Source organism: Salvelinus alpinus, chromosome 29 (genome assembly GCF_045679555.1).
Source record: "Salvelinus alpinus chromosome 29, SLU_Salpinus.1, whole genome shotgun sequence".
Taxonomy (NCBI): Eukaryota; Metazoa; Chordata; class Actinopteri; order Salmoniformes; family Salmonidae; genus Salvelinus; species Salvelinus alpinus.
In genome coordinates this window covers 19,492,089-19,516,823 of record NC_092114.1, presented here as the reverse complement: position 1 = coordinate 19,516,823, position 24,735 = coordinate 19,492,089, and the positions used below count along the sequence as shown (strand labels likewise).

General features: G+C 46.5%; 1 protein-coding gene across 1 annotated transcript in view; it reads left to right on the top strand.

The window, feature by feature from the left end:
• Nucleotides 1-24,735, top strand: part of LOC139559238 (raftlin-like) — a 105,772-nt gene that overhangs the window by 69,786 nt on the left and 11,251 nt on the right. The window contains exons 3-5 of the mRNA XM_071375041.1: nt 6,782-6,965; nt 19,975-20,083; nt 23,591-24,602. Of these exons, the coding sequence (XP_071231142.1) occupies nt 6,782-6,965; nt 19,975-20,083; nt 23,591-24,602 (1,305 nt within the window). The remainder of the gene's footprint in view (nt 1-6,781; nt 6,966-19,974; nt 20,084-23,590; nt 24,603-24,735) is intronic.

The following is a 24,735-nucleotide window of genomic DNA, read 5'->3' as shown; positions in this document are numbered from 1 at the left end:
GTGTGTGTGTGTGTGTGTGTGTGTGTGTGTGTGTGTGTGTGAGAACAGGCCAGATGATGATCTGGGGAACAGATGGAGAATGAGATGGCTAACACATCTCTGTGTGGCTCAGTTCATTTATTCAGACTATCTTCTCTCCAGGCCCATATGCAAATGAGACGGAATGAGAGAGGATGACAAGCATATAGACAGGCGACACACACACCTTATTACACATACAACTCAATTCACACATATATATAATATATACTGTGTATACACACACACGCATCTCATGGGATATTACTATTTGAAACACAAACACAGCATATTTCCCTTGGGGGTAACCATGACGATTAGAGCCTATATGATAAGCTGTCCTCTAGTCTCATTGAAGCGAATGGCTCTTCTCTCCATTGTGTTCTGTAATGGGGGAAACCATGAGCTGATCCTGCTAGCTGTAAGCGCTAATACAGAACGCTCATACAGACATCATCACAGCTAAGCCATGCTATCCCTATGCCAAAGGAGAGAAAGAGAGCTCTCACACACACACACACACACACACACACAGGAAAACACAAGAACACACACACACACTCTGCACTGTGGGAGAGCTATTGTACACAGCCCCTGGAAGAGCGAAACAGATGTGGTTTACTTCTGTGCATGTGTGTTTGTGTGCACCGTGTATGTGTGTGTGTGTTTGTGTGCACCGTGTATGTGTGTGTGTGTTTGTGTGCACCGTGTATGTGTGTGTGTGTTTGTGTGCACTGTGTATGTGTGTGTGTGTTTGTGTGCACTGTGTATGTGTGTGTGTGTTTGTGTGCACCGTGTATGTGTGTGTGTGTTTGTGTGCACTGTGTATGTGTGTGTGTGTTTGTGTGCACTGTGTATGTGTGTGTGTGTTTGTGTGCACTGTGTATGTGTGTGTGTGTTTGTCTGCACCGTGTATGTGTGTGTGTGTTTGTGTGCACCGTGTATGTGTGTGTGTGTTTGTGTGCACCGTGTATGTGTGTGTGTGTTTGTGTGCACTGTGTATGTGTGTGTGTGTTTGTCTGCACCGTGTATGTGTGCATGTGTGTTTGTGTGCATGTGTGTGTGTGTATGTATGTGTGTGTGTGTGTTTGTGTGCGTGTGTGTCCTAACCAAAACCCCTAGAGTCGATTGACGCGGCCACGCTAATTAACATAATCCCAAAATCCCCAACAAAATCAGTCTGTTTAAACTAGAAATATCTGCGTCTCAATCCACTGCGTCCGCTATGTTGTTGTTGTTGACCAGTGGGACAGAGTATGTCGCCCTGCAGCATCTGTGTTGTTAAGTGGCAAATCTACCCCAGAAGACATCCTGAAAATCAGTCTTCTCACATAAATGTCTAGCGTCTGAACGGTTTGGGCTACACTATGTAAAGATGAGACTCTCACACTTTTTAGTTAAATAAATCATTGATACCTACAAGGCTCCTAAAATTCAAAATCAAATAGAAATGATCCATGTTATTTACATTTACATTTAAGTCATTTAGCAGACGCTCTTATCCAGAGCGACTTACAAATTGGAAAGTTCATACATATTCATCCTGGTCCCCCCGTGGGGAATGAACCCACAACCCTGGCGTTGCACGCGCCATGCTCTACCAACTGAGCCACACGGGACTTATGTTATGACCATGTTAAAACACGAGTTATGGTTTCATCAGCAGCAGATTTATCATGAAGATGCCATGTGTTATTATTCAATTCAAACTATAATATCTAAACAATACGCTCTCTGTCTGCCCCCCCTCTGTTCTCTCTCTCTGTCTGCCCCCCTCTGTTCTCTCTCTCTGTCTGCCCCCCTCTGTTCTCTCTCTCTGTCTGCCCCCCTCTGTTCTCTCTCTCTGTCTGCCCCCCTCTGTTCTCCCTCTCTCTCTCTCTGTCTGCCCCCCCTCTGTTCTCTCTCTCTGTCTGCCCCCCTCTGTTCTCCCTCTCTCTGTCTGCCCCCCTCTGTTCTCCCTCGTCTCTGTCTGCCACCCTCTGTTCTCCCTCTCTCTGTCACTGTCTGCCACCCTCTGTTCTCCCTCTTCTCTCTCTCTGTCTGCCACCCTCTGTTCTCCCTCTCTCTGTCTGCCACCCTCTGTTCTCCCTCTTCTCTCTCTCTCTGTCTGCCCCCCTCTGTTCTCCCTCTCTCTCTGTCTGCCCCCCCTCTGTTCTCTCTCTCTGTCTGCCCCCCTCTGTTCTCCCTCTCTCTGTCTGCCCCCCTCTGTTCTCCCTCGTCTCTGTCTGCCACCCTCTGTTCTCCCTCTCTCTGTCACTGTCTGCCACCCTCTGTTCTCCCTCTTCTCTCTCTCTGTCTGCCACCCTCTGTTCTCCCTCTCTCTGTCTGCCACCCTCTGTTCTCCCTCTTCTCTCTCTCTCTGTCTGCCCCCCTCTGTTCGCCCTCTTCTCTCTCTCTGTCTGCCCCCCTCTGTTCTCTCTCTCTGTCTGCCCCCCTCTGTTCTCTCTCTCTGTCTGCCCCCCTCTGTTCTCTCTCTCTGTCTGCCCCCCTATGTTCTCCCTCTCTCTGTCTGCCACCCTCTGTTCTCCCTCTTCTCTCTCTCTCTGTCTGCCCTCCTCTTTTCTCCCTCTTCTCTCTCTCTCTCTCTGTCTGCCCCCCTCTTTTCTCCCTCTTCTCTCTCTCTCTGTCTGCCCCCTCTTTTCTCCCTCTTCTCTCTCTCTCTGTCTGCCCCCTCTTTTCTCCTTCTTCTCTCTCTCTCTCTCTGTGTGCCCCCCTCTTTTCTCCCTCTTCTCTCTCTCTCTGTCTGCCCTCCTCTTTCTCCCTCTTCTCTCTCTCTCTCTGTCTTGCCCCCCTCTTTACTCCCTCTTCTCTCTCTCTCTCTCTGTCTGCCCCCCTCTTTTCTCCCTCTTCTCTCTCTCTCTGTCTGCCCTCCTCTTTTCTCCCTCTTCTCTCTCTCTCTCTCTGTCTGCCCCTCTCTTTTCTCCCTCTTCTCTCTCTCTCTCTGTCTGCCACCCTCTGTTCTCTCTCTCTGTCTGCCCCCCTCTTTTCTCCCTCCTCTCTCTCGCTCTGTGTGGCCCCCTCTTTTCTCCCTCTTCTCTCTCTCTCTCTCTGTCTGCCCCCCTCTTTACTCCCTCTTCTCTCTCTCTCTCTGTCTGCCACCCTCTGTTCTCCCTCTTCTCTCTCTCTCTCTCTGTCTGCCCCCCTCTTTTCTCCCTCTTCTCTCTCTCTCTCTGTGTGGCCCCCTCTTTACTCCCTCTTCTCTCTCTCTCTCTCTCTCTGCCCCCCTCTTTTCTCCCTCTTCTCTCTCTCTCTCTGTCTGCCCCCCTCTGTTCTCCCTATTCTCTCTCTCTCTCTGTCTGCCCTCCTCTTTTCTCCCTCTTCTCTCTCTCTCTCTCTCTCTCTGTCTGCCCCTCTCTTTTCTCCCTCTTCTCTCTCTCTCTCTGTCTGCCACCCTCTGTTCTCTCTCTCTGTCTGCCCCCCTCTGTCTCTTCTCTCTCTCTCTCTGTCTGCCACCCTCTGTTCTCTCTCTCTGTCTGCCACCCTCTGTTCTCTCTCTCTGTCTGCCCCCCTCTTTTCTCCCTCTTCTCTCTCTCGCTCTGTGTGGCCTCCTCTTTTCTCCCTCTTCTCTCTCTCTCTCTCTCTGTCTGCCCCCTCTTTACTCCCTCTTCTCTCTCTCTCTCTGTCTGCCACCCTCTGTCCTCCCTCTTCTCTCTCTCTCTGTCTGCCCCCCTCCTTTCTCCCTCTTTTCTCTCTCTCTCTGTGTGGCCCCCTCTTTACTCCCTCTTCTCTCTCTCTCTCTCTCTCTCTCTCTCTCTCTCTATCTCTCTCTCTCTGTCTGCCCCCCTCTTTACTCCCTCTCTCTCTCTCTCTCTCTGTCTGCCCCCCTCTTTTCTCCCTCTTTTCTCTCTCTCTGTCTGCCCTCCTCTTTTCTCCCTCTTCTCTCTCTCTCTCTCTCTGTCTGCCCCTCTCTTTTCTCCCTCTTCTCCCTCTCTCTCTGTCTGCCACCCTCTGTTCTCTCTCTCTGTCTGCCCCCCTCTGTTCTCCCTCGTCTCTGTCTGCCACCCTCTGTTCTCCCTCTCTCTGTCACTGTCTGCCACCCTCTGTTCTCCCTCTTCTCTCTCTCTCTCTCTGTCTGCCCCCCTCTTTTCTCCCTCTTCCCTCTCTCGCTCTGTGTGGCCCCCTCTTTTCTCCCTCTTCTCTCTCTCTCTCTCTGTCTGCCCCCCTCTTTACTCCCTCTTCTCTCTCTCTCTCTGTCTGCCACCCTCTGTTCTCCCTCTTCTCTCTCTCTCTCTCTGTCTGCCCCCCTCTTTTCTCCCTCTTCTCTCTCTCTCTCTGTGTGGCCCCCTCTTTACTCCCTCTTCTCTCTCTCTCTCTCTCTCTCTCTCTGTCTGCCCCCCTCTTTTCTCCCTCTTCTCTCTCTCTCTGTCTGCCCCCCTCTGTTCTCCCTATTCTCTCTCTCTCTCTGTCTGCCCCCCTCCTTTCTCCATCTTCTCTCTCTCTGTCTGCCACCTTCTGTTCTCCCTCTTCTCTCTCTCTCTGTGTGCCCCCCTCTGTTCTCCCTCTTCTCTCTCTCTCTGTCTGCCCTCCTCTTGTCTCCCTCTTCTCTCTCTCTCTCTCTGTCTGCCCCTCTCTTTTCTCCCTCTTCTCTCTCTCTCTCTGTCTGCCCCCCTCTGTTCTCTCTCTCTGTCTGCCCCCCTCTTTTCTCCCTCTTCTCTCTCTCGCTCTGTGTGGCCCCCTCTTTTCTCCCTCTTCTCTCTCTCTCTATCTCTGTCTGCCCCCTCTTTACTCCCTCTTCTCTCTCTCTCTCTGTCTGCCACCCTCTGTCCTCCCTCTTCTCTCTCTCTCTCTCTGTCTGCCCCCCTCCTTTCTCCCTCTTTTCTCTCTCTCTCTGTGTGGCCCCCTCTTTACTCCCTCTTCTCTATCTCTCTCTCTCTCTCTCTCTCTCTGTCTGCCCCCCTCTTTTCTCCCTCTTCTCTCTCTCTCTCTGTCTGCCCCCCTCTGTTCTCCCTCTTCTCTCTCTCTCTCTGTCTGCCCCCCTCTTTTCTCCCTCTTCTCTCTCTCTCTCTGTCTGCCACCCTCTGTTCTCCCTCTACTCTCTCTCTCTGTGTGCCCCCCTCTGTTCTCCCTCTTCTCTCTCTCTCTGTCTGCCCCCCTCTTTTCTCCCTTTTCTCTCTCTCTGTCTGCCACCCTCTGTTCTCCCTCTTCTCTCTCTCTCTGTCTGCCCCCCTCTTTTCTCCTTCTTCTCTCTCTCTCTGTCTGCCCCCCTCTTTTCTCCCTCTTCTCTCTCTCTCTGTCTGCCACCCTCTGTTCTCCCTCTTCTCTCTCTCTCTGTCTGCCCCCCTCTTTTCTCCCTCTTCTCTCTCTCTCTGTCTGCCCCCCTCTTTTCTCCCTCTTCTCTCTCTCTCTGTCTGCCCCCCTCTTTTCTCCCTCTTCTCTCTCTCTCTGTCTGCCCCCCTCTTTTCTCCCTCTTCTCTCTCTCTCTGTCTGCCACCCTCTGTTCTCCCTCTTCTCTCTCTCTCTGTCTGCCCCCCCCTCTTCTTCTCTCTCTGTCTCCCCCCTTCTCCCTCTTCTCTCTCTCTCTGTCTGCCACCCACTGTTCTCCCTCTTCTCTATCTCTCTCTGTGCCCCTCCCCACTGCTCCCTCTCTTCTCTCTCTCTCTGTGTGGCCCCCCTCTGTTCTCACTCTTCTCTATCTCACTCTGTGTCCTGCCCTTCCCCTGTTCTCCCTCTTCTCTCTCTCTCTCTCTGTCTGCCCTCCCTCTGTTCCCACTCTCTCTCTCTCTCTGTCTGCCCTCCCTCTGTTCACACTCTCTTTCTCTCTCTCTCTCTGTCTCTCTCTTTCTCTGTCTCCCCTCTCTTCTCTCCCAACACCCTCTCTCCCTAATCATAACCCTCTCACATATTCTCTATCTCCTTTTCTCCGTCTTTGTCTTTGTGTGTCTACCACTCACACACGCTTTCTCTCCAACACACACACACACACACACACACACACACACACACACACACACACACACACACACACACACACACACACACACACACACACACTCACTCACCACTAACACACACACACACTCACTCACCACTAACACACACACACTCACTCATTCACTCACCACTAACACATACAAACTCACTCACCACTAACACACACACACACACACACGCACACTCACTCACCACTAACACACACACACATATTCACTCACCACACACACACACACACACTCACTCACCACTAACACACACACACACACACACACACACACACACACACACACACACACACACACACACACACACACACACACGCTTTCTCTCCAACACTCACACTCACTCACCACTAACACACACACACACACACACACACACACACACACACACACACACACACACACACACACACACACACACACACACACACACACACTCACCACTAACACACACACACACACACACACACACACACACACACACACACACACACACACACACACACACTCACTCACCACACACCACTAACACACACACACACACACACACACACACACACACACACACACACACACACACACACACACACACACACACCACTAACACACACTCACCACTAACACACACACACACACTCACCACTAACACACACACACACACACACTCACTCACTCACCACACACCACTAACACACACACACACACACACACACACACACACACACACACACACACACACACACACACTCACTCACCACTAACACACACACACACACACACACACTTGCTTTCTCTCTCTCACACTCACACACTCTTTCTTTCCCCAGAGGTGTCTGTGTCGTCAGTGCTGTGTCTGTCGTCAGTGAGAGAGTTACCAGTCCAGGTGAGGGAGCTGTATGGTCAGGGCTTTGTCCTGGTGGCTGTCCATCCCTTCGTCCACCCCTGTGGCCCCAGGCCCGCACGCGTCCAACGCCAGCTACACAGAGCCGTCCTCATCAGAGAGACACACAGGTACAGAAACACACACAGTCTCACTCACTTCCTCACATACTCACGCACTCTTTCTCACACACACACACCCCTTCACTCACTCACACACACACACACACACACACACACACACACACACACACACACACACATACACATACACATACACATTCAGTACCAGTCAAAAGTTTGAACATACCTACTCATTCCAGGGTTTTTCTTTATTTAAAAAAAATGTTTGACAATGTAGAATAATAGTGAAGACATCAAAACTATGAAATAACACATATGGAATCATGTAGTAACCAAAAAAGTGTTAAACAAATCAAAATATATTTTATATTTGAGATTCTTCAAAGTAGCCACCCTTTGCCTTGATGACAGCTTTGCACACTCTTGGCATTATCTCAACCAGCTTCATGATGTAGTCACCTGGAATGCATTTCAATTAACAGATGTGCCTTGTTAAAAGTTAATTTGTGTCATTTCTGTCCTTAATGCGTTTGAGCCAATCAGTTGTGTCATGGTAGGGGGGGTATACAGAAAATAGCCCTATTTGGTAACAGACCAAGTCCATATTATGGCAAGAACAGCTCAAATAAGCAAAGAGAAACGACAGTCCATCATTACTTTAAGACATGAAGGTCAGTCAATCTGGAACATGTCAAGAACTTTGAAAGTTTCCTAAAGTGCAGTCGCATAAACCATCAAGCTCTATGATGAAACTGGATCTCATGAGGACCACCACAGGAAAGGAAGACCCAGAGTTACCTTTGCAGCAGAGGATAAGTTCATTAGAATTACCAGCCTCAGAAATTGCAGCCCAAATAAATGCTTCACAGAGTTCAAGTAACAGACACATCTCAACATCAACTGTTCAGAGGAGACTGTGTGAATCAGGCCTTCGTGGTCGAATTGCTGCAAAGAAACCTCTACTAAAGGACACAAATAGTAAGAAGAGCTTGTGCAAGCTTGTGCCAATAAACATGAGCAATGGACATTAGACCGGTGGAAATTTGTCATTTGGTCTGATGAGTCCAAAAACACACCTCCAGGCTGTGTAAGGGCTATTTGACAAAGAAGGAGAGTGATGGAGTGCTGCATCAGATGACCTGGCCTCCACAATCACCTGACCTCAACCCAATTAAGGTGGTTTGGAATGAGTTGGACCGCAGAGTGAAGGAAAAGCAGCCAACAAGGGCTCAGCATATGTGGGAACTCCTTCAAGACTGTTGGAAAAGCATTCCAGGTGAAGCTGGTTGAGAGAATGTAAAGCTGTCATCAAGGCAAAGGGTGGCTATTATAACATTTATTTTGATTTGTTTAACACTCTTGTTACTACATGATTCCATATGTGTTATTTCATAGTTTTGATGTCTTCACTATTATTCTACAATGTAGAAAATAAGTAAAAATAAAGAAAAACCCTTAAATGAGAAGGTGTGTCCAAACTTTTGACTGGTACTGTACATACATACATACATACATACATACATACATACATACATACATACATACATACATACATACATACATACATACATACATACATACATTCTCATTTCCTTCATTCAATAACTGCTACACAGAACATAGAGACACATAGTTAGCTAAGACCTTTCTCACCAGCAGGAGCCTCATCGGAATACTTTTCTCACCCACAGAATCTGTGAAATGGAAGCAGAATCCTATTCTCTTCCTGGGATTTTCGGGAGAGATCTATTCTCAACCGTGGAATTCTTGAAGCATATGTGTAGAATGGGAAATGTATACAGCATATTTTTCTTTCATACTCCCACACACATATGCTTACACATACAAACATACCCCCCCATTTTTCTTGCGCACACACACACACACACACACACACACACACACACACACACACACACACACACACACACACACACACACACACACACACACACACACACACACACACACACACACACACACACACACACACACACACACACACACACACACACACACACACAGAGTTGGGTGCTTGGCTGCTCCTTTGATGCCCCTCCTGCCAAGTGGCACCTGTCACCGTGGAGACGGCTGATTGCATCATCAGCACCCGCCGGAGGGGAACAATGTGCAAAGAGAGGGGAACCATGAGGCCTCCCCTCCTCTCCATCTCTCCTCTCCATCTCTCTCTCCTCTCCATCTCTCCTCTCCATCTCTCTCTCCTCTCCATCTCTCCTCTCCATCTCTCTCTCCATCTCTCTCTCCATCTCTCCTCTCCATCTCTCTTTTCTCCATCTCTCTCCTCTCCATCTCTCCTCTCCATCTCTCTCCTCTCCATCTCTCTCTCCTCTCCATCTCTCTCTCCTCTCCATCTCTCTCTCCTCTCCATCTCTCTCCTTTCCATCTCTCTCCTCCATCTGTCCTCTCCATCTCTCTCCTCTCCATCTCTCCTCTCCATCTCTCTCCTCTCCATCTCTCTCCTCTCCATCTCTCTCCTCTCCTTCTCTCTCTCCATCTCTCCTCTCCTTCTCTCTCTCCTCTCCATCTCTCTCCTCCATCTCTCTCTCCTCTCCATCTCCCTCTCCTCTCCATCTCCCTCTCCTCTACATCTCTCTCTCCTCTCCATCTCTCTCTCCTCTCCATCTCTCCTCTCCTCTCCATCTCGCTCCTCCTCTTCCATCCCTCTCTCCTCCTATTCCATCCCTCTCTCCTCCTCTCCTTTCCTCCTATCACCCAGGAGGCTGTCAACAGAAACCTTAGAAACCAGAGTGACTGTTTTAAAACTGTCTAAACATGTTATAGATGCTGTCTGAACATGTTATAGATGCTGTCTGAACATGTTATAGATGCTGTCTGAACATGTTATAGACGCTGTCTGAAGATGCTATAGACGCTGTCTGAAGATGCTATAGATGTGTTATAGACGCTGTCTAAAGATGCTATAGATGTGTTATAGACACTGTCTGAAGATGCTATAGATGTGTTATAGATGCTGTCTGAATATGCTATAGATGTGTTATAGACGCTGTCTGAACATGTTATAGATGTGTTATAGACGCTGTCTGAAGATGCTATAGATGTGTTATAGACGCTGTCTAAAGATGCTATAGATGTGTTATAGACGCTGTCTAAAGATGCTATAGATGTGTTATAGACGCTGTCTGAAGATGCTATAGATGTGTTATAGATGCTGTCTGAATATGTTATAGATGTGTTATAGACGCTGTCTGAAGATGCTATAGATGTGTTAGATGCTGTCTGAATATGTTATAGATGTGTTATAGACAGTGTCTAAAGATGCTATAGATGTGTTATAGACGCTGTCTGAAGATGCTATAGATGTGTTATAGACGCTGTCTAAAGATGCTATAGATGTGTTATAGATGCTGTCTGAAGATGCTATAGATGTGTTATAGATGCTGTCTGAATATGTTATAGATGTGTTATAGACGCTGTCTGAAGATGCTATAGATGTGTTATAGACGCTGTCTGAAGATGCTATAGATGTGTTATAGACGCTTTCTTTAACATGTTATCGACGCTTTCTGAAGATGCTATAGATGTGTTATAGACGCTGTCTAAAGATGCTATAGATGTGTTATAGACGCTTTCTGAAGATGCTATAGATGTGTTATAGATGCTGTCTGAAGATGTTATAGACGCTGTCTGAAGATGCTATAGATGTGTTATAGACGCTGTCTGAACATGTTATAGACGCTGTCTGAAGATGCTATAGATGTGTTATAGACGCTGTCTGAACATGTTATAGATGTGTTATAGACGCTGTCTGAAGATGCTATATCAAATCAAATCAAGTTTATTTTATATAGCCCTTCGTACATCAGCTAATATCTCAAAGTGCTGTACAGACACCCAGCCTAAAACCCCAAACAGCAAGCAATGCAGGTGTAGAAGCACGGTGGCTAGGAAAAACTCCCTAGAAAGGCCAAAACCTAGGAAGAAACCTAGAGAGGAACCAGGCTATGAGGGGTGGCCAGTCCTCTTCTGGCTGTGCTGGGTGGAGATTATAACAGAACTATGCCAAGATGTTCAAAATGTTCATAAGTGACAAGCATGGTCAAATAATAATCATGAATAATTTTCAGTTGGCTTTTCATAGCCGATCATCAAGAGTTGAAAATAGCAGGTCCGGGACAGGTGGCGGTTCCATAACCGCAGGCAGAACAGCTGAAACTGGAATAGCAGCAAGGCCAGGTGGACTGGGGACAGCAAGGAGCCATCACGCCCGGCAGCCCCGACGCACGGTCCCAGGGCTCAGGTCCTCCGAGAGAGAGAGAGAGAAGGAGAGAATTAGAGAGAGCCAAGATTTTCAAAATGTTCATAAATGACAAGCATGGTCAAATAATAATCAGGAATAAATGTCAGTTGGCTTTTCATAGCCGATCATTAAGAATTGAAAACAGCAGGTCTGGGACAGGTAGGGGTTCCATAACCGCAGGTAGAACAGTTGAAACTGGAATAGCAGCAGGGCCAGGCGGACTGGGGACAGCAAGGAGTCATCATGCCCGGTAGTCCTGACGTATGGTCCTAGGGCTCCGGTCCTCTGAGAGAGAGAAAGAAAGAGAGAAGGAGAGAATTAGAGAGAGCCAAGATTTTCAAAATGTTCATAAATGACAAGCATGGTCAAATAATAATCAGGAATAAAAGTCAGTTGGCTTTTCATAGCCGATCATTAAGAGTTGAACAGGTAGGGGTTCCATAACAGCAGGCAGAACAGTTGAAACTGGAACAGCAGCAAGGCCAGGTGGACTGGGGACAACAAGGAGTCATCATGCCCGGTTTGCCGTGACGTATGGTCCTAGGGCTCAGGTTCTCCGAGAGAGAGAAAGAAAGAGAGAACGAGAGAATTAGAGAGAGCATACTTAAATTCACACAGGACACTGGATAAGATAGGAGAAGTACTCCAGGTATAACCAACTGACCCTAGCCCCCCGACACATAAACTACTGCAGCATAAATACTGGAGGCTGAGACAGGAGGGGTCAGGAGACACTGTGGCCCCATCCGATGATACCCCCGGACAGGGCCAAACAGGAAGGATATAACCCCACCCACTCTGCCAAAGCACAGCCCCCACACCACTAGAGGGATATCTTCAACCACCAACTTACAATCCTGAGACAAGGCCGAGTATAGCCCACAAAGATCTCCACCACAGCACAAACCAAGGGGGGGCGCCAACCCAGACAGGAAGATCACGTCAGTAACTCAACCCACTCAAGTGACGCACCCCTCCTAGGGACGGCATGAAAGAGCACCAGTAAGCCAGTGACTCAGCCCCTGTAATAGGGTTAGGGGCAGAGAATCCCAGTGGAGAGAGGGGAACCGGCCAGGCAGAGACAGCAAGGGCGGTTCGTTGCTCCAGAGCCTTTCCGTTCACCTTCACACTCCTGGGCCAGACTACACTCAATCATATGACCTACTGAAGAGATAAGTCTTCAGTAAAGACTTAAAGGTTGAGACCGAGTCTGCGTCTCTCACATGGGTAGGCAGACTATTCCATAAAAATTGAGATCTATAGGAGAAAGCCCTGCCTCCCGCTGTTTGCTTAGAAATTCTAGGGACAATTAGGAGGCCTGCGTCTTGTGACCGTAGCGTACGTGAAGGTATGTACGGCAGGACCAACTCGGAAAGATAGGTAGGAGCAAGCCCATGTAACGCTTTATAGGTTAACAGTAAAACCTTGAAATCAGCCCTTGCCTTAACAGGAAGCCAGTGTAGGGAGGCTAGCACTGGAGTAATATGATCAAATTTCTTGGTTCTAGTCAGGATTCTAGCAGCCGTATTTAGCACTAACTGAAGTTTATTTAGTGCTTTATCCGGGTAGCCGGAAAGTAGAGCATTGCAGTAGTCTAACCTAGAAGTAACAAATGCATGGATTAATTTTTCTGCATCATTTTTGGACAGAAAATTTCTGATTTTTGCAATGTTACGTAGATGGAAAAAAGCTGTCCTTGAAACAGTCTTGATATGTTCGTTAAAAGAGAGATCAGGGTCAAGAGTAACGCCGAGGTCCTTCACAGTTTTATTTGAGACGACTTTACAACCATCAAGATTAATTGTCAGATTTAACAGAAGATCTCTTTGTTTCTTGGGACCTAGAACAAGCATCTCTGTTTTGTCCGAGTTTAAAAGTAGAAAGTTTGCAGCCATCCACTTCCTTATGTCTGAAACACAGGCTTCTAGCGAGGGCAATTTTGAGGCTTCACCATGTTTCATTGAAATGTACAGCTGTGTGTCATCCGCATAGCAGTGAAAGTTAACATTATGTTTTCGAATAACATCCCCAAGAGGTAAAATATATAGTGAAAACAATAGTGGTCCTAAAACGGAACCTTGAGGAACACCGAAATGTACAGTTGATTTGTCAGAGGACAAACCATTCACAGAGACAAACTGATATCTTTCCGACAGGTAAGATCTAAACCAGGCCAGAACTTGTCCGTGTAGACCAATTTGGGTTTCCAGTCTCTCCAAAAGAATGTGGTGATCGATGGTGTCAAAGGCAGCACTAAGGTCTAGTAGCACGAGGACAGATGCAGAGCCTCGGTCTGACGCCATTAAAAGGTCATTTACCACCTTCACAAGTGCAGTCTCAGTGCTATGATGGGGTCTAAAACCAGACTGAAGTATTTCGTATACATTGTTTGTCTTCAGGAAGGCAGTGAGTTGCTGCGCAACAGCTTTTTCTAAATTTTTTTAGAGGAATGGAAGATTCGATATAGGCCGATAGTTTTTTATATTTTCCGGGTCAAGGTTTGGCTTTTTCAAGAGAGGCTTTATTACTGCCACTTTTAGTGAGTTAGGTACACATCCGGTGGATAGAGAGCCGTTTATTATGTTCAACATATGAGGGCCAAGCACAGGAAGCAGCTCTTTCAGTAGTTTAGTAGGAATAGGATCCAGTATGCAGCTAGAAGGTTTAGAGGCCATGATTATTTTCATCATTGTGTCAAGAGATATAGTACTAAAACACTTGAGTGTCTCCCTTGATCCTAGGTCCTGGCAGAGTTGTGCAGACTCAGGACAATTGAGCTTTGGAGGAATACGCAGATTTAAAGAGGAGTCCATAATTTGCTTTCTAATGATCATGATCTTTTCCTCAAAGAAGTTCATGAATTTATTACTGCTGAAGTGAAAGCCATCCTCTCTTGGGGAATGCTGCTTTTTAGTTAGCTTTGCAACAGTATCAAAAAGAAATTTTGGATTGTTCTTATTTTCCTCAATTAAGTTGGAAAAGTAGGATGATCGAGCAGCAGTGAGGGCTCTTCGGTACTGCACGGTACTGTCTTTCCAAGCTAGTCGGAAGACTTCCAGTTTGGTGTGGCGCCATTTCCGTTCCAATTTTCTGGAAGCTTGCTTCAAAGCTCGGGTATTTTCTGTATACCAGGGAGCTAGTTTCTTATGACAAATGTTTTTCGTTTTTAGGGGTGCAACTGCATCTAGGGTATTGCGCAAGGTTAAATTGAGTTCCTCAGTTAGGTGGTTAACTGATTTTTGTCCTCTGACGTCCTTGGGTAGGCAGAAGGAGTCTGGAAGGGCATCAAGGAATTTTTGTGTTGTCTGAGAATTTATAGCACGACTTTTGATGCTCCTTGGTTGGGGTCTGAGCAGATTATTTGTTGCGATTGCAAACGTAATAAAATGGTGGTCCGACAGTCCAGGATTATGAGGAAAAACATTAAGATCTACAACATTTATTCCATGGGACAAAACTAAGTCCAGAGTATGACTGTGGCAGTGAGTAGGTCCAGAGACATGTTGGACAAAACCCACTGAGTCGATGATGGCTCCGAAATACTTTTGGAGTGGGTCTGTGGACTTCTCCATATGAATATTAAAATTACCAAAAATTTGAATATGATCTGCTATGACTACAAGGTCTGATAGGAATTCAGGGAACTCAGAGACGAACGCTGTATATGGCCCAGGAGGCCTATAAACAGTGGCTATAAAAAGTGATTGAGTAGGCTGCATAGATTTCATGACTAGAAGCTCAAAAGACGAAAACGTCATTTTTTTTTTTGTAAATTGAAATTTGCTATCGTAAATGTTAGCAACACCTCCGCCTTTGCGGGATGCACGGGGGATATGGTCACTAGTGTAACCAGGAGGTGAGGCCTCATTTAACACAGTAAATTCATCAGGCTTAAGCCATGTTTCAGTCAGGCCAATCACATCAAGATTATGATCAGTGATTAGTTCATTGACTATAACTGCCTTTGAAGTGAGGGATCTAACATTAAGTAACCCTATTTTGAGATGTGAGGTATCACGATCTCTTTCAATAATGGCAGGAATGGAGGAGGTCTTTATCCTAATGAGATTGCTAAGGCGAACACCGCCATGTTTAGTTTTGCCCAACCTAGGTCGAGGCACAGACACAGTCTCAATGGGGATGGCTGAGCTGACTACACTGACTGTGCTATTGGCAGACTCCACTAAGCTGGCAGGTTGGCTAACAGCCTGCTGCCTGGCCTGCACCCTATTTCATTGTGGAGCTAGTGGAGTTAGAGCCCTATCTATGTTTGTAGATAAGATGAGAGCACCCCTCCAGCTAGGATGGAGTCCGTCACTCCTCAGCAGGTCAGGCTTGGTCCTGTTTGTGGGTGAGTCCCAGAAAGAGGGCCAATTATCTACAAATTCTATCTTTTGGGAGGGGCAGAAAACAGTTTTCAACCAGCGATTGAGTTGTGAGACTCTGCTGTAGAGCTCGTCACTCCCCCTAACTGGGAGAGGGCCAGAGACAATTACTCGATGCCGACACATCTTTCTAGCTGATTTACAGGCTGAAGCTATGTTGCGCTTGGTGACCTCTGACTGTTTCATCCTAACATCGTTGGTGCCGACGTGGATAACAATATCTCTATACTCTCTACACTCGCCAGATTTAGCTTTAGCCAGCACCATCTTCAGATTAGCCTTAACGTCGGTAGCCCTGCCCCCTGGTAAACAGTGTATGATCGCTGGGTGATTCGTTTTAAGTCTAATACTGCGGGTAATGGAGTCGCCAATGACTAGGGTTTTCAATTTGTCAGAGCTAATGGTGGGAGCCTTCGGCGTCTCAGACCCCGTAACGGGAGGAGTAGAGACAAGAGAAGACTCGGCCTCAGACTCCGACTCGCTACTCAATGGGGAAAACCGGTTGAAAGTTTCTATCGGCTGAATGAGCGACACCGGTTGAGCATTCCAACAGCATTTCCCTCCAGAAGCCATGAGAAAATTGTCCGGCTGCGGGGACAGTGCGGGGGGATTTATACTAACGTTACTATCTGTACTTACTGGTGGCACAGACGCTGTTTCACCCTTTCCTACACTGAAATTACCCTTGCCTAACGATTGCGTCTGAAACTGGGCTTGCAGCACAGCTATCCTCGCCGTTAGGCGATCATTCTCCTGTATATTATGAGTACAGCGAATGCAGTTAGAAGACATCATGTTAAAGTTACTACTTAGCTTCGGCTGTTGAAGGTGCTGACGAACCATGTCCAGATAAAGCGTCCGGAGTGAAAAAGTTGAATGAGGGAAAAAAGTTGTGATGGAAAAACTAAAAATATAAACGTAAAGTTGTCAGCTAGCAAAGTAAAGTTGGCAACAAAACGCACAGCAAAACGCACAGCAACACGTCTGCAAATTCAAGAGGAAGTGACGTGAAGTGACGTCACAGTACTCTGTATTAAATCCATTAAAAGATGTGTTATAGACGCTGTCTGAACATTTTATAGACGCTGTCTGAACATTTTATAGACGCTGTCTGAAGATGCTATAGACGCTGTCTGAAGATGCTATAGATGTGTTATAGACGCTGTCTGAAGATGCTATAGATGTGTTATAGACGCTGTCTGAAGATGCTATAGATGTGTTATAGACGCTGTCTGAACATTTTATAGACGCTGTCTGAAGATGCTATAGACGCTGTCTGAAGATGCTATAGATGTGTTATAGACGCTGTCTGAAGATGCTATAGATGTGTTATAGACGCTGTCTGAAGATGCTATAGATGTGTTATAGACGCTGTCTGAAGATGCTATAGATGTGTTATAGACGCTGTCTGAAGATGCTATAGATGTGTTATAGACGCTGTCTGAAGATGCTATAGATGTGTTATAGACGCTGTCTGAAGATGCTATAGATGTGTTATAGACGCTGTCTGAACATGTTATAGACGCTGTCTGAAGATGCTATAGATGTGTTATAGACGCTGTCTGAAGATGCTATAGATGTGTTATAGACGCTGTCTGAAGATGTTATAGACGCTGTCTGAAGATGCTATAGATGTGTTATAGACGCTGTCTGAAGATGCTATAGATGTGTTATAGACGCTGTCTGAAGATGCTATAGATGTGTTATAGACGCTGTCTGAACATGTTATAGACGCTGTCTGAAGATGCTATAGATGTGTTATAGGCACTGTCTGAAGATGCTATAGATGTGTTATAGACGCTGTCTGAACATTTTATAGATGTGTTATAGACGCTGTCTGAACATGTTATAGACGCTGTCTGAAGATGCTATAGATGTGTTATAGACGCTGTCTGAAGATGCTATAGATGTGTTATAGACGCTGTCTGAACATTTTATAGATGTGTTATAGACGCTGTCTGAACATGTTATAGACGCTGTCTGAAGATGCTATAGATGTGTTATAGACGCTGTCTGAACATGTTATAGACGCTGTCTGAACATGTTATAGACGCTGTCTGAAGATGCTATAGATGTGTTATAGGCACTGTCTGAAGATGCTATAGATGTGTTATAGACGCTGTCTGAACATTTTATAGATGTGTTATAGACGCTGTCTGAACATGTTATAGACGCTGTCTGAACATGTTATAGACGCTGTCTGAAGATGCTATAGATGTGTTATAGGCACTGTCTGAAGATGCTATAGATGTGTTATAGACGCTGTCTGAACATTTTATAGATGTGTTATAGACGCTGTCTGAACATGTTATAGACGCTGTCTGAAGATGCTATAGATGTGTTATAGACGCTGTCTGAAGATGCTATAGATGTGTTATAGGCACTGTCTGAAGATGCTATAGATGTGTTATAGACGCTGTCTGAACATTTTATAGATGTGTTATAGACGCTGTCTGAACATGTTATAGACGCTGTCTGAAGATGCTATAGATGTGTTATAGACGCTGTCTGAAGATGCTATAGATGTGTTATAGACGCTGTCTGAAGATGCTATAGATGTGTTATAGACGCTGTCTGAAGATGCTATAGATGTGTTATAGACGCTGTCTGAAGATGCTATAGATGTGTTATAGACGCTGTCTGAACATTTTATAGATGTGTTATAGACGCTGTCTGAACATGTTATAGACGCTGTCTGAAGATGCTATAGATGTGTTATAGACGCTGTCTGAAGATGCTATAGATGTGTTATAGACGCTGTCTGAACATTTTATAGATGTGTTATAGACGCTGTCTGAACATGTTATAGACGCTGTCTGAACATTTTATAGATGTGTTAGATGCTGTCGGAACATGTTATAATTTCCCTGAAGCAGAAGAGATGACTAGGCTCCAGCATACACGCATGATGATCCATAGTTTTGTTCACTCCTTCATCAGTCCTTTCTGCACGTTCGTCAGTCCTTTCTACACGTTCGTCAGTCCTTTCTGCACGTTCGTCAGTCCTTTCTGCACGTTCGTCAGTCCTTTCTACACGTTCGTCAGTCCTTTCTACACGTTCATCAGTCCTTTCTGCACCTTCATCAGTCCTTTCTACACGTTCGTCAGTCCTTTCTGCACGTTCGTCAGTCCTTTCTACACGTTCGTCAGTTCTTTCTGCACGTTCGTCAGTCCTTTCTGCGCGTTCGTCAGTCCTTTCTGCACGTTCGTCAGTCCTTTCTACACGTTCGTCAGTTCTTTCTGCACGTTCGTCAGTCCTTTCTGCACGTTCGTCAGTCCTTTCTGCACGTTCGTCAGTCCTTTCTACACGTTCGTCAGTCCTTTCTGCACGTTCGTCAGTCCTTTCTGCACGTTCGTCAGTCCTTTCTACACGTTCGTCAGTCCTTTCTGCACGTTCGTCAGTCCTTTCTACACGTTCGTCAGTCCTTTCTACACGTTCGTCAGTCCTTTCTACACGTTCGTCAGTCCTTTCTACACGTTCGTCAGTCCTTTCTACACGTTCGTCAGTCCTTTCTGCACGTTCGTCAGTCCTTTCTACACGTTCGTCAGTCCTTTCTGCACGTTCGTCAGTCCTTTCTACACGTTCGTCAGTCCTTTCTGCACATTCGTCAGTCCTTTCTGCACGTTCGTCAGTCCTTTCTACACGTTCGTCAGTCCTTTCTGCACGTTCGTCAGTCCTTTCTGCACGTTCGTCAGTCCTTTCTACACGTTCGTCAGTCCTTTCTGCACGTTCGTCAGTCCTTTCTGCACGTTCGTCAGTCCTTTCTGCACGTTCGTCAGTCCTTTCTGCACGTTCGTCAGTCCTTTCTGCACGTTCGTCAGTCCTTTCTGCACGTTCGTCAGTCCTTTCTGCACGTTCGTCAGTCCTTTCTGCACATTCGTCAGTCCTTTCTGCACGTTCGTCAGTCCTTTCTGCGCGTTTGTCAGTCCTTTCTACGCGTTCGTCAGTCCTTTCTGGACGTTCGTCAGTCCTTTCTACACGTTCGTCAGTCCTTTCTGGACGTTCGTCAGTCCTTTCTGGACGTTCGTCAGTCCTTTCTACACGTTCGTCAGTCCTTTCTACACGTTCGTCAGTCCTTTCTACACGTTCGTCAGTCCTTTCTGCACGTTCGTCAGTCCTTTCTGCGCGTTCGTCAGTCCTTTCTACACGTCCGTCAGTCCTTTCTGTGCGTTCGTCAGTCCTTTCTGCACGTTCATGTGTTTCTTTGAGAAGAAAGTAAGTATGCATCCTAAATGGCTATTCCCTACATAGTGCACTACTTTTGACCATAGCCCTATGGACCACTATGAGACCTGGCCAAAAGTAGTGCACTATATAGGGAATAGGATGCCATTTGGTACGCATATAAAAAAGGCTGATGTCTTCGTTAATCCCTGTTTCATTTCTCTCCAGTTCAGAGAAGACCCAGCTGAAGTGGGCAGGCCGTCGCTTGGAGACAGACGTGTGTGTGGCGGGTCAACAGGCCCCCGACCCGGATGTCATCCAGAACTACGTGAAGAAGGTCACCATTAGTCCTAAAGCACAGATCTAGGCTCAGCTTACTACTCCCAATCAGCTCCACTCTGGGAGGAGTTGCCCATAGGCACAGATCTAGGATCAACAAATTCCTCCCAAATTTGAGCTTAAAGGGACATTACACTCCGGAATTCCTCCCCAAAATGTAACTTAAATATTTGACAGAGAAGAGACTAGGGGAAAGCTCATCCTACTTCCCTTGGATGGCGCTTACCTTCCTCAGCTCCTTCCCCTACTGGTTCTGTACACCTGTATCCTTTTTTAGGTCCATGTAGATGGAGTGGAGGAAAGAAAAGGAGAAGTTAGGAGAGGAAGCCACTTTAGACTATTGAGATGACCCCCTAATGTCACTATCAGCTGTGACATCATAATTTAACAACCACAAAAGCCCTCTTAGTATAACAATATAGTAGTGAATTTATCTCATTCTACAGCGACCATGAGAAGTGAACAGGCGGAGCACAAAGGGGAGAGGTGATTGGATTGAAATGCACAGGGCTCAGTATAATGTGATATGGTTAGGCAGCATGACATGAATAGGCAATCAGATAGGAGCTTGGCTGCCAGGAAATAGCTGAAAAGAACCACAGACAGGAGCCAATAGGAGAGTGAGGGACAGAGAGACCGGTCTTATCACACTGCAGAGGTGGGCACTGCTTCCCTATGATACACATACATGCACACACTAAATATGAATAAGTAAATGTCAAGGAGGTATAATGAACCTTTGGGTGGGAGTGTGTGACACACGCACGCATATATTTTGTATTTTCAACCCAATCTTGACAGACTCAAGTGGTGGGCAGTGTCTGTTCAGTGTCTCCCTTATTCATCTGTCTCGCCCCACAAAATGTGTGTATGTTGATTGTCATTGTGTTGATTGTGATTGGTGGAGGGATGATAATGGGGAAAGAGGTCTCATTATTTTGTGTGGTAGTTAGCATTCTGTGTTCTCTCTGACGAGCCCCTCTCAAACTGTCAGCGTTAATATCAACTGACAATTAACCAGAGGAGCTCCGTGTGAGGGAGAAGGAGAATGACAGACACACACACACTAATGACAGACACACACACACACACATACACACACACAATAATGACACACACACACAGTGGATAATTAGGTTCCTTTGTCATTAGAATATTTGATCTTTAGGGATGATTAGGTTGGCTGTTATTTTGCATAATGTTTTGCAGAATGTCTAGTGTGTAAATGAGCCTCTGTGTTGGTGAGTGTGTAAATGACGTATGTGAATCAATATACCAAGCATGTCATTCACAGAACAGTACACCAGAGCTAACTGACAATGGCTGCCAAAGGCCCCACTGGACAGATCTGTAGCTATTAGAATACAGAATTAATCAATAAGGCCCGAGGAGATGTGGTATATGACCAATATACCACGGTTAAGGGCTGTTCTTTCACAACGCAACGCAGAGTGCCTGGATACAGCCCTTAGCCATGTTATACTGGCCATATACTACAAACCCCCAAGGTGCCTTATTGCTGTTATAAACTGGTTACCAATGTAATTAGAACAGTAAAAAGTATATTTTTGTCATATCCTGTCACGTTCCTGACCTGTTTTCTGTTGTTTTGTATGTGTTAGTCGGTCAGGGCGTGAGTGTGGGTGGGCATTTCTATGTTATGTGTTTCTATGTTGGGTTTAATGTGCCTGATATGGTTCTCAATTAGAGGCAGGTGTTTGACGTTCCTCTGATTGAGAACCATATTTAAGGTAGGCTGTTCTCACTGTTTGTTTGTGGGTGATTGTCTTCCGTGTTTGTGTCTGCGCACCACACCTGCGCACCACCGTTGTTCGTTCGTTTGATGTAGTCTGTTCCTGTTCGTGTAGTTATGTAAGTTCCATGTTCAGGTCTGTCTACGTCATTTTGTTATTTTGTAATTTTCCAAGTGTTTTTCGTGTTCGTCTTCGTCTTTAAATAAATATAATTTATGTCTACATACCTCGCTGCGTGTTGGTCCGACCCATGCTCCTCCTCGTCTGAGGAGGAGAACGAATATGACTGTCGTTACATATCCATGGTATATGGTCTAATATATCACGGCTTTCAGCCAATCAGCATTCAGGGCTAAAACCACCCAGTTTATAATTATAAATATAGCCCGGGCCGTTTCTATTTCTGTAGCCGCCCATCAATCCTGTGTGTTGACGTGCCTAACGACAGATCGCTGCATGAAGCTGAATGGCTCAATCACATTAGTCGCCTACAGCTCCTGGTCTGTCATGTCATGTCACTGGTATTATAGCTCCTGGTCTGTCATGTCACTATGTGGGGTATTATAGCTCCTGGTCTGTCATGTCACTATGTGGGGTATTACAGCTCCTGGTCTGTCATGTCACTGTGTGGGGTATTACAGCTCCTGGTCTGTCATGTCACTGTGTGGGGTATTACAGCTCCTGGTCTGTCATGTCACTGTGTGGGGTATTACAGCTCCTGGTCTGTCATGTCACTGTGTGGGGTATTACAGCTCCTGGTCTGTCATGTCACTATGTGGGGTATTACAGCTCCTGGTCTGTCATGTCACTGTGTGGGGTATTACAGCTCCTGGTCGGTCATGTCACTGTGTGGGGTATTACAGCTCCTGGTCTGTCATGTCACTGTGTGGGGTATTACAGCTCCTGGTCTGTCATGTCACTGTGTGGGGTATTACAGCTCCTGGTCTGTCATGTCACTGTGTGGGGTATTACAGCTCCTGGTCTGTCATGTCACTGTGTGGGGTATTACAGCTCCTGGTCTGTCATGTCACTATGTGGGGTATTATAGCTCCTGGTCTGTCATGTCACTATGTGGGGTATTATAGCTCCTGGTCTGTCATGTCACTATGTGGGGTATTATAGCTCCTGGTCTGTCATGTCACTATGTGGGGTATTACAGCTCCTGGTCTGTCATGTCACTATGTGGGGTATTATAGCGGACTAAACTCAACTCTATGGTCATGGAAGTTTCCACCAATAGAGTGGAGCGGAGACCAGGCTTTGTGTAATTTAGCTCTGACTAAATCATTCGCCCAAGTTCAATACTTCAGAAAATATGAATTACGAAACATCGACCGTATACCTGTTTGTCCTCTGTAGTAGCGTGCCTTTCTTTGTTTGCTGAAATCCACACTTTTTCAAATAATGTTAATCAAATACAACCACTGACTGTTTCCTTGTTGAGATTCAGTTGGCACATGTGCATTTGTGCTGATTTGCCTCTTAGAGCAACAGCAATGAGCCGTCGGTGGTTGTATTTGGTTAACGTTTTTTGAAAAAGTGTGGATCATTATTTGTCGCAGTAAAGGAAGTTAGACAAAATTAAAAATCCGCCCCTGTCGAACAGATAAAATTGATCTTTCGGAAATGTCTCCTATATCTTCTGTTTTCATTACACATGTCGCAATTATTTTTTTTGCAACATTGCTTTTGTCTAATAAACCTGGGTCAATGGAAACGTTCCTACTGTGTGTGTGTGTGTGTGTGTCCAGATCCAGGATGCGGCAGAGCAGGGTGTTCTGTTTGTGGGTTTCCTGCAGCAGCCTGGTGGGGGACCTTGTTTCCTGGGACACATGGACCCTGAAGACCTGTCCTCCCTGCACTCCAGCCCCTCCCCCATACGCAGACACCCCACCAGTACCACTGTCAGCACCACGGCCAGCCCCTCAGAATCCACTATACCAGACCTCATCCCTACAGAGTCTACGGAACCCCACCAGAACCTCTTAGAACCAGAACACGACCGGAACACAGAACTGAAAACACCAGAATACAAGTCGGTAGAACTCAGAACAATTGAACAGATTCCTACAGATACCAGTCAGGTGGAGCTGGACATGAGCTCAACAGAACTGGTAGAGAACACGCAGGACTCTACTGAAGTAGAATCAACAGACAGGGAACACAATCACAGTCCAGTCAGAATACCCTCAATAGAGGATCAACCAAACCATAGTCCAGATGAAGCAGCAAACCCACCAGAGAGACTGCAGAGTCCCAACCCAATCGATCCAGCCTGTGACCACCACAACCATGTCCCAACTGAACTCAATAGCGACCAGGATCAACTACAGTCCTGCAACCCAATAGAGACCACATGTATAAAGAGACATCAGAATGAAAGCCAAGTAGACTTCATCAGGACTCTACTACCAAACTTCAGCCAAGCAGAGTTAACAGATGGACTTGGTGGTCCAGACGCAGACAGACGGCGCCAGGGAGACAGACAGAGTCCAAGCCCTCAGACACAGAACCAGAGACTGATACCAAAACAGGACCATGGCACAGACAACCTGGTCCAGTCACCAGAACTAGACAACGGCGACCGGGGGTCGGAATCCTGGACTGAGAGGGGGTGCAACCATGGAAACAGGGGTACGGGGGGTGACCTGGATAAGTATCAGAGAAGCAGCAGAGTCCCGCCCCACAACAACAACAATCACATTCGGGTCAAGAGTCCAGACAGAGATAAGAGGGCTGTGAGGTCCCCACCAGCACAGAGCAGTGAGTGTGGGATCTACTACTGTTACGACTGCATTACTGACAGGCTGCTGGTGTGAGATGATGCTGACAGATAGGGCAGCTCTGCTTCTGGCTCCTCAGCAACTTTCATGTGGCATTGCCATGAGTTGGAGTT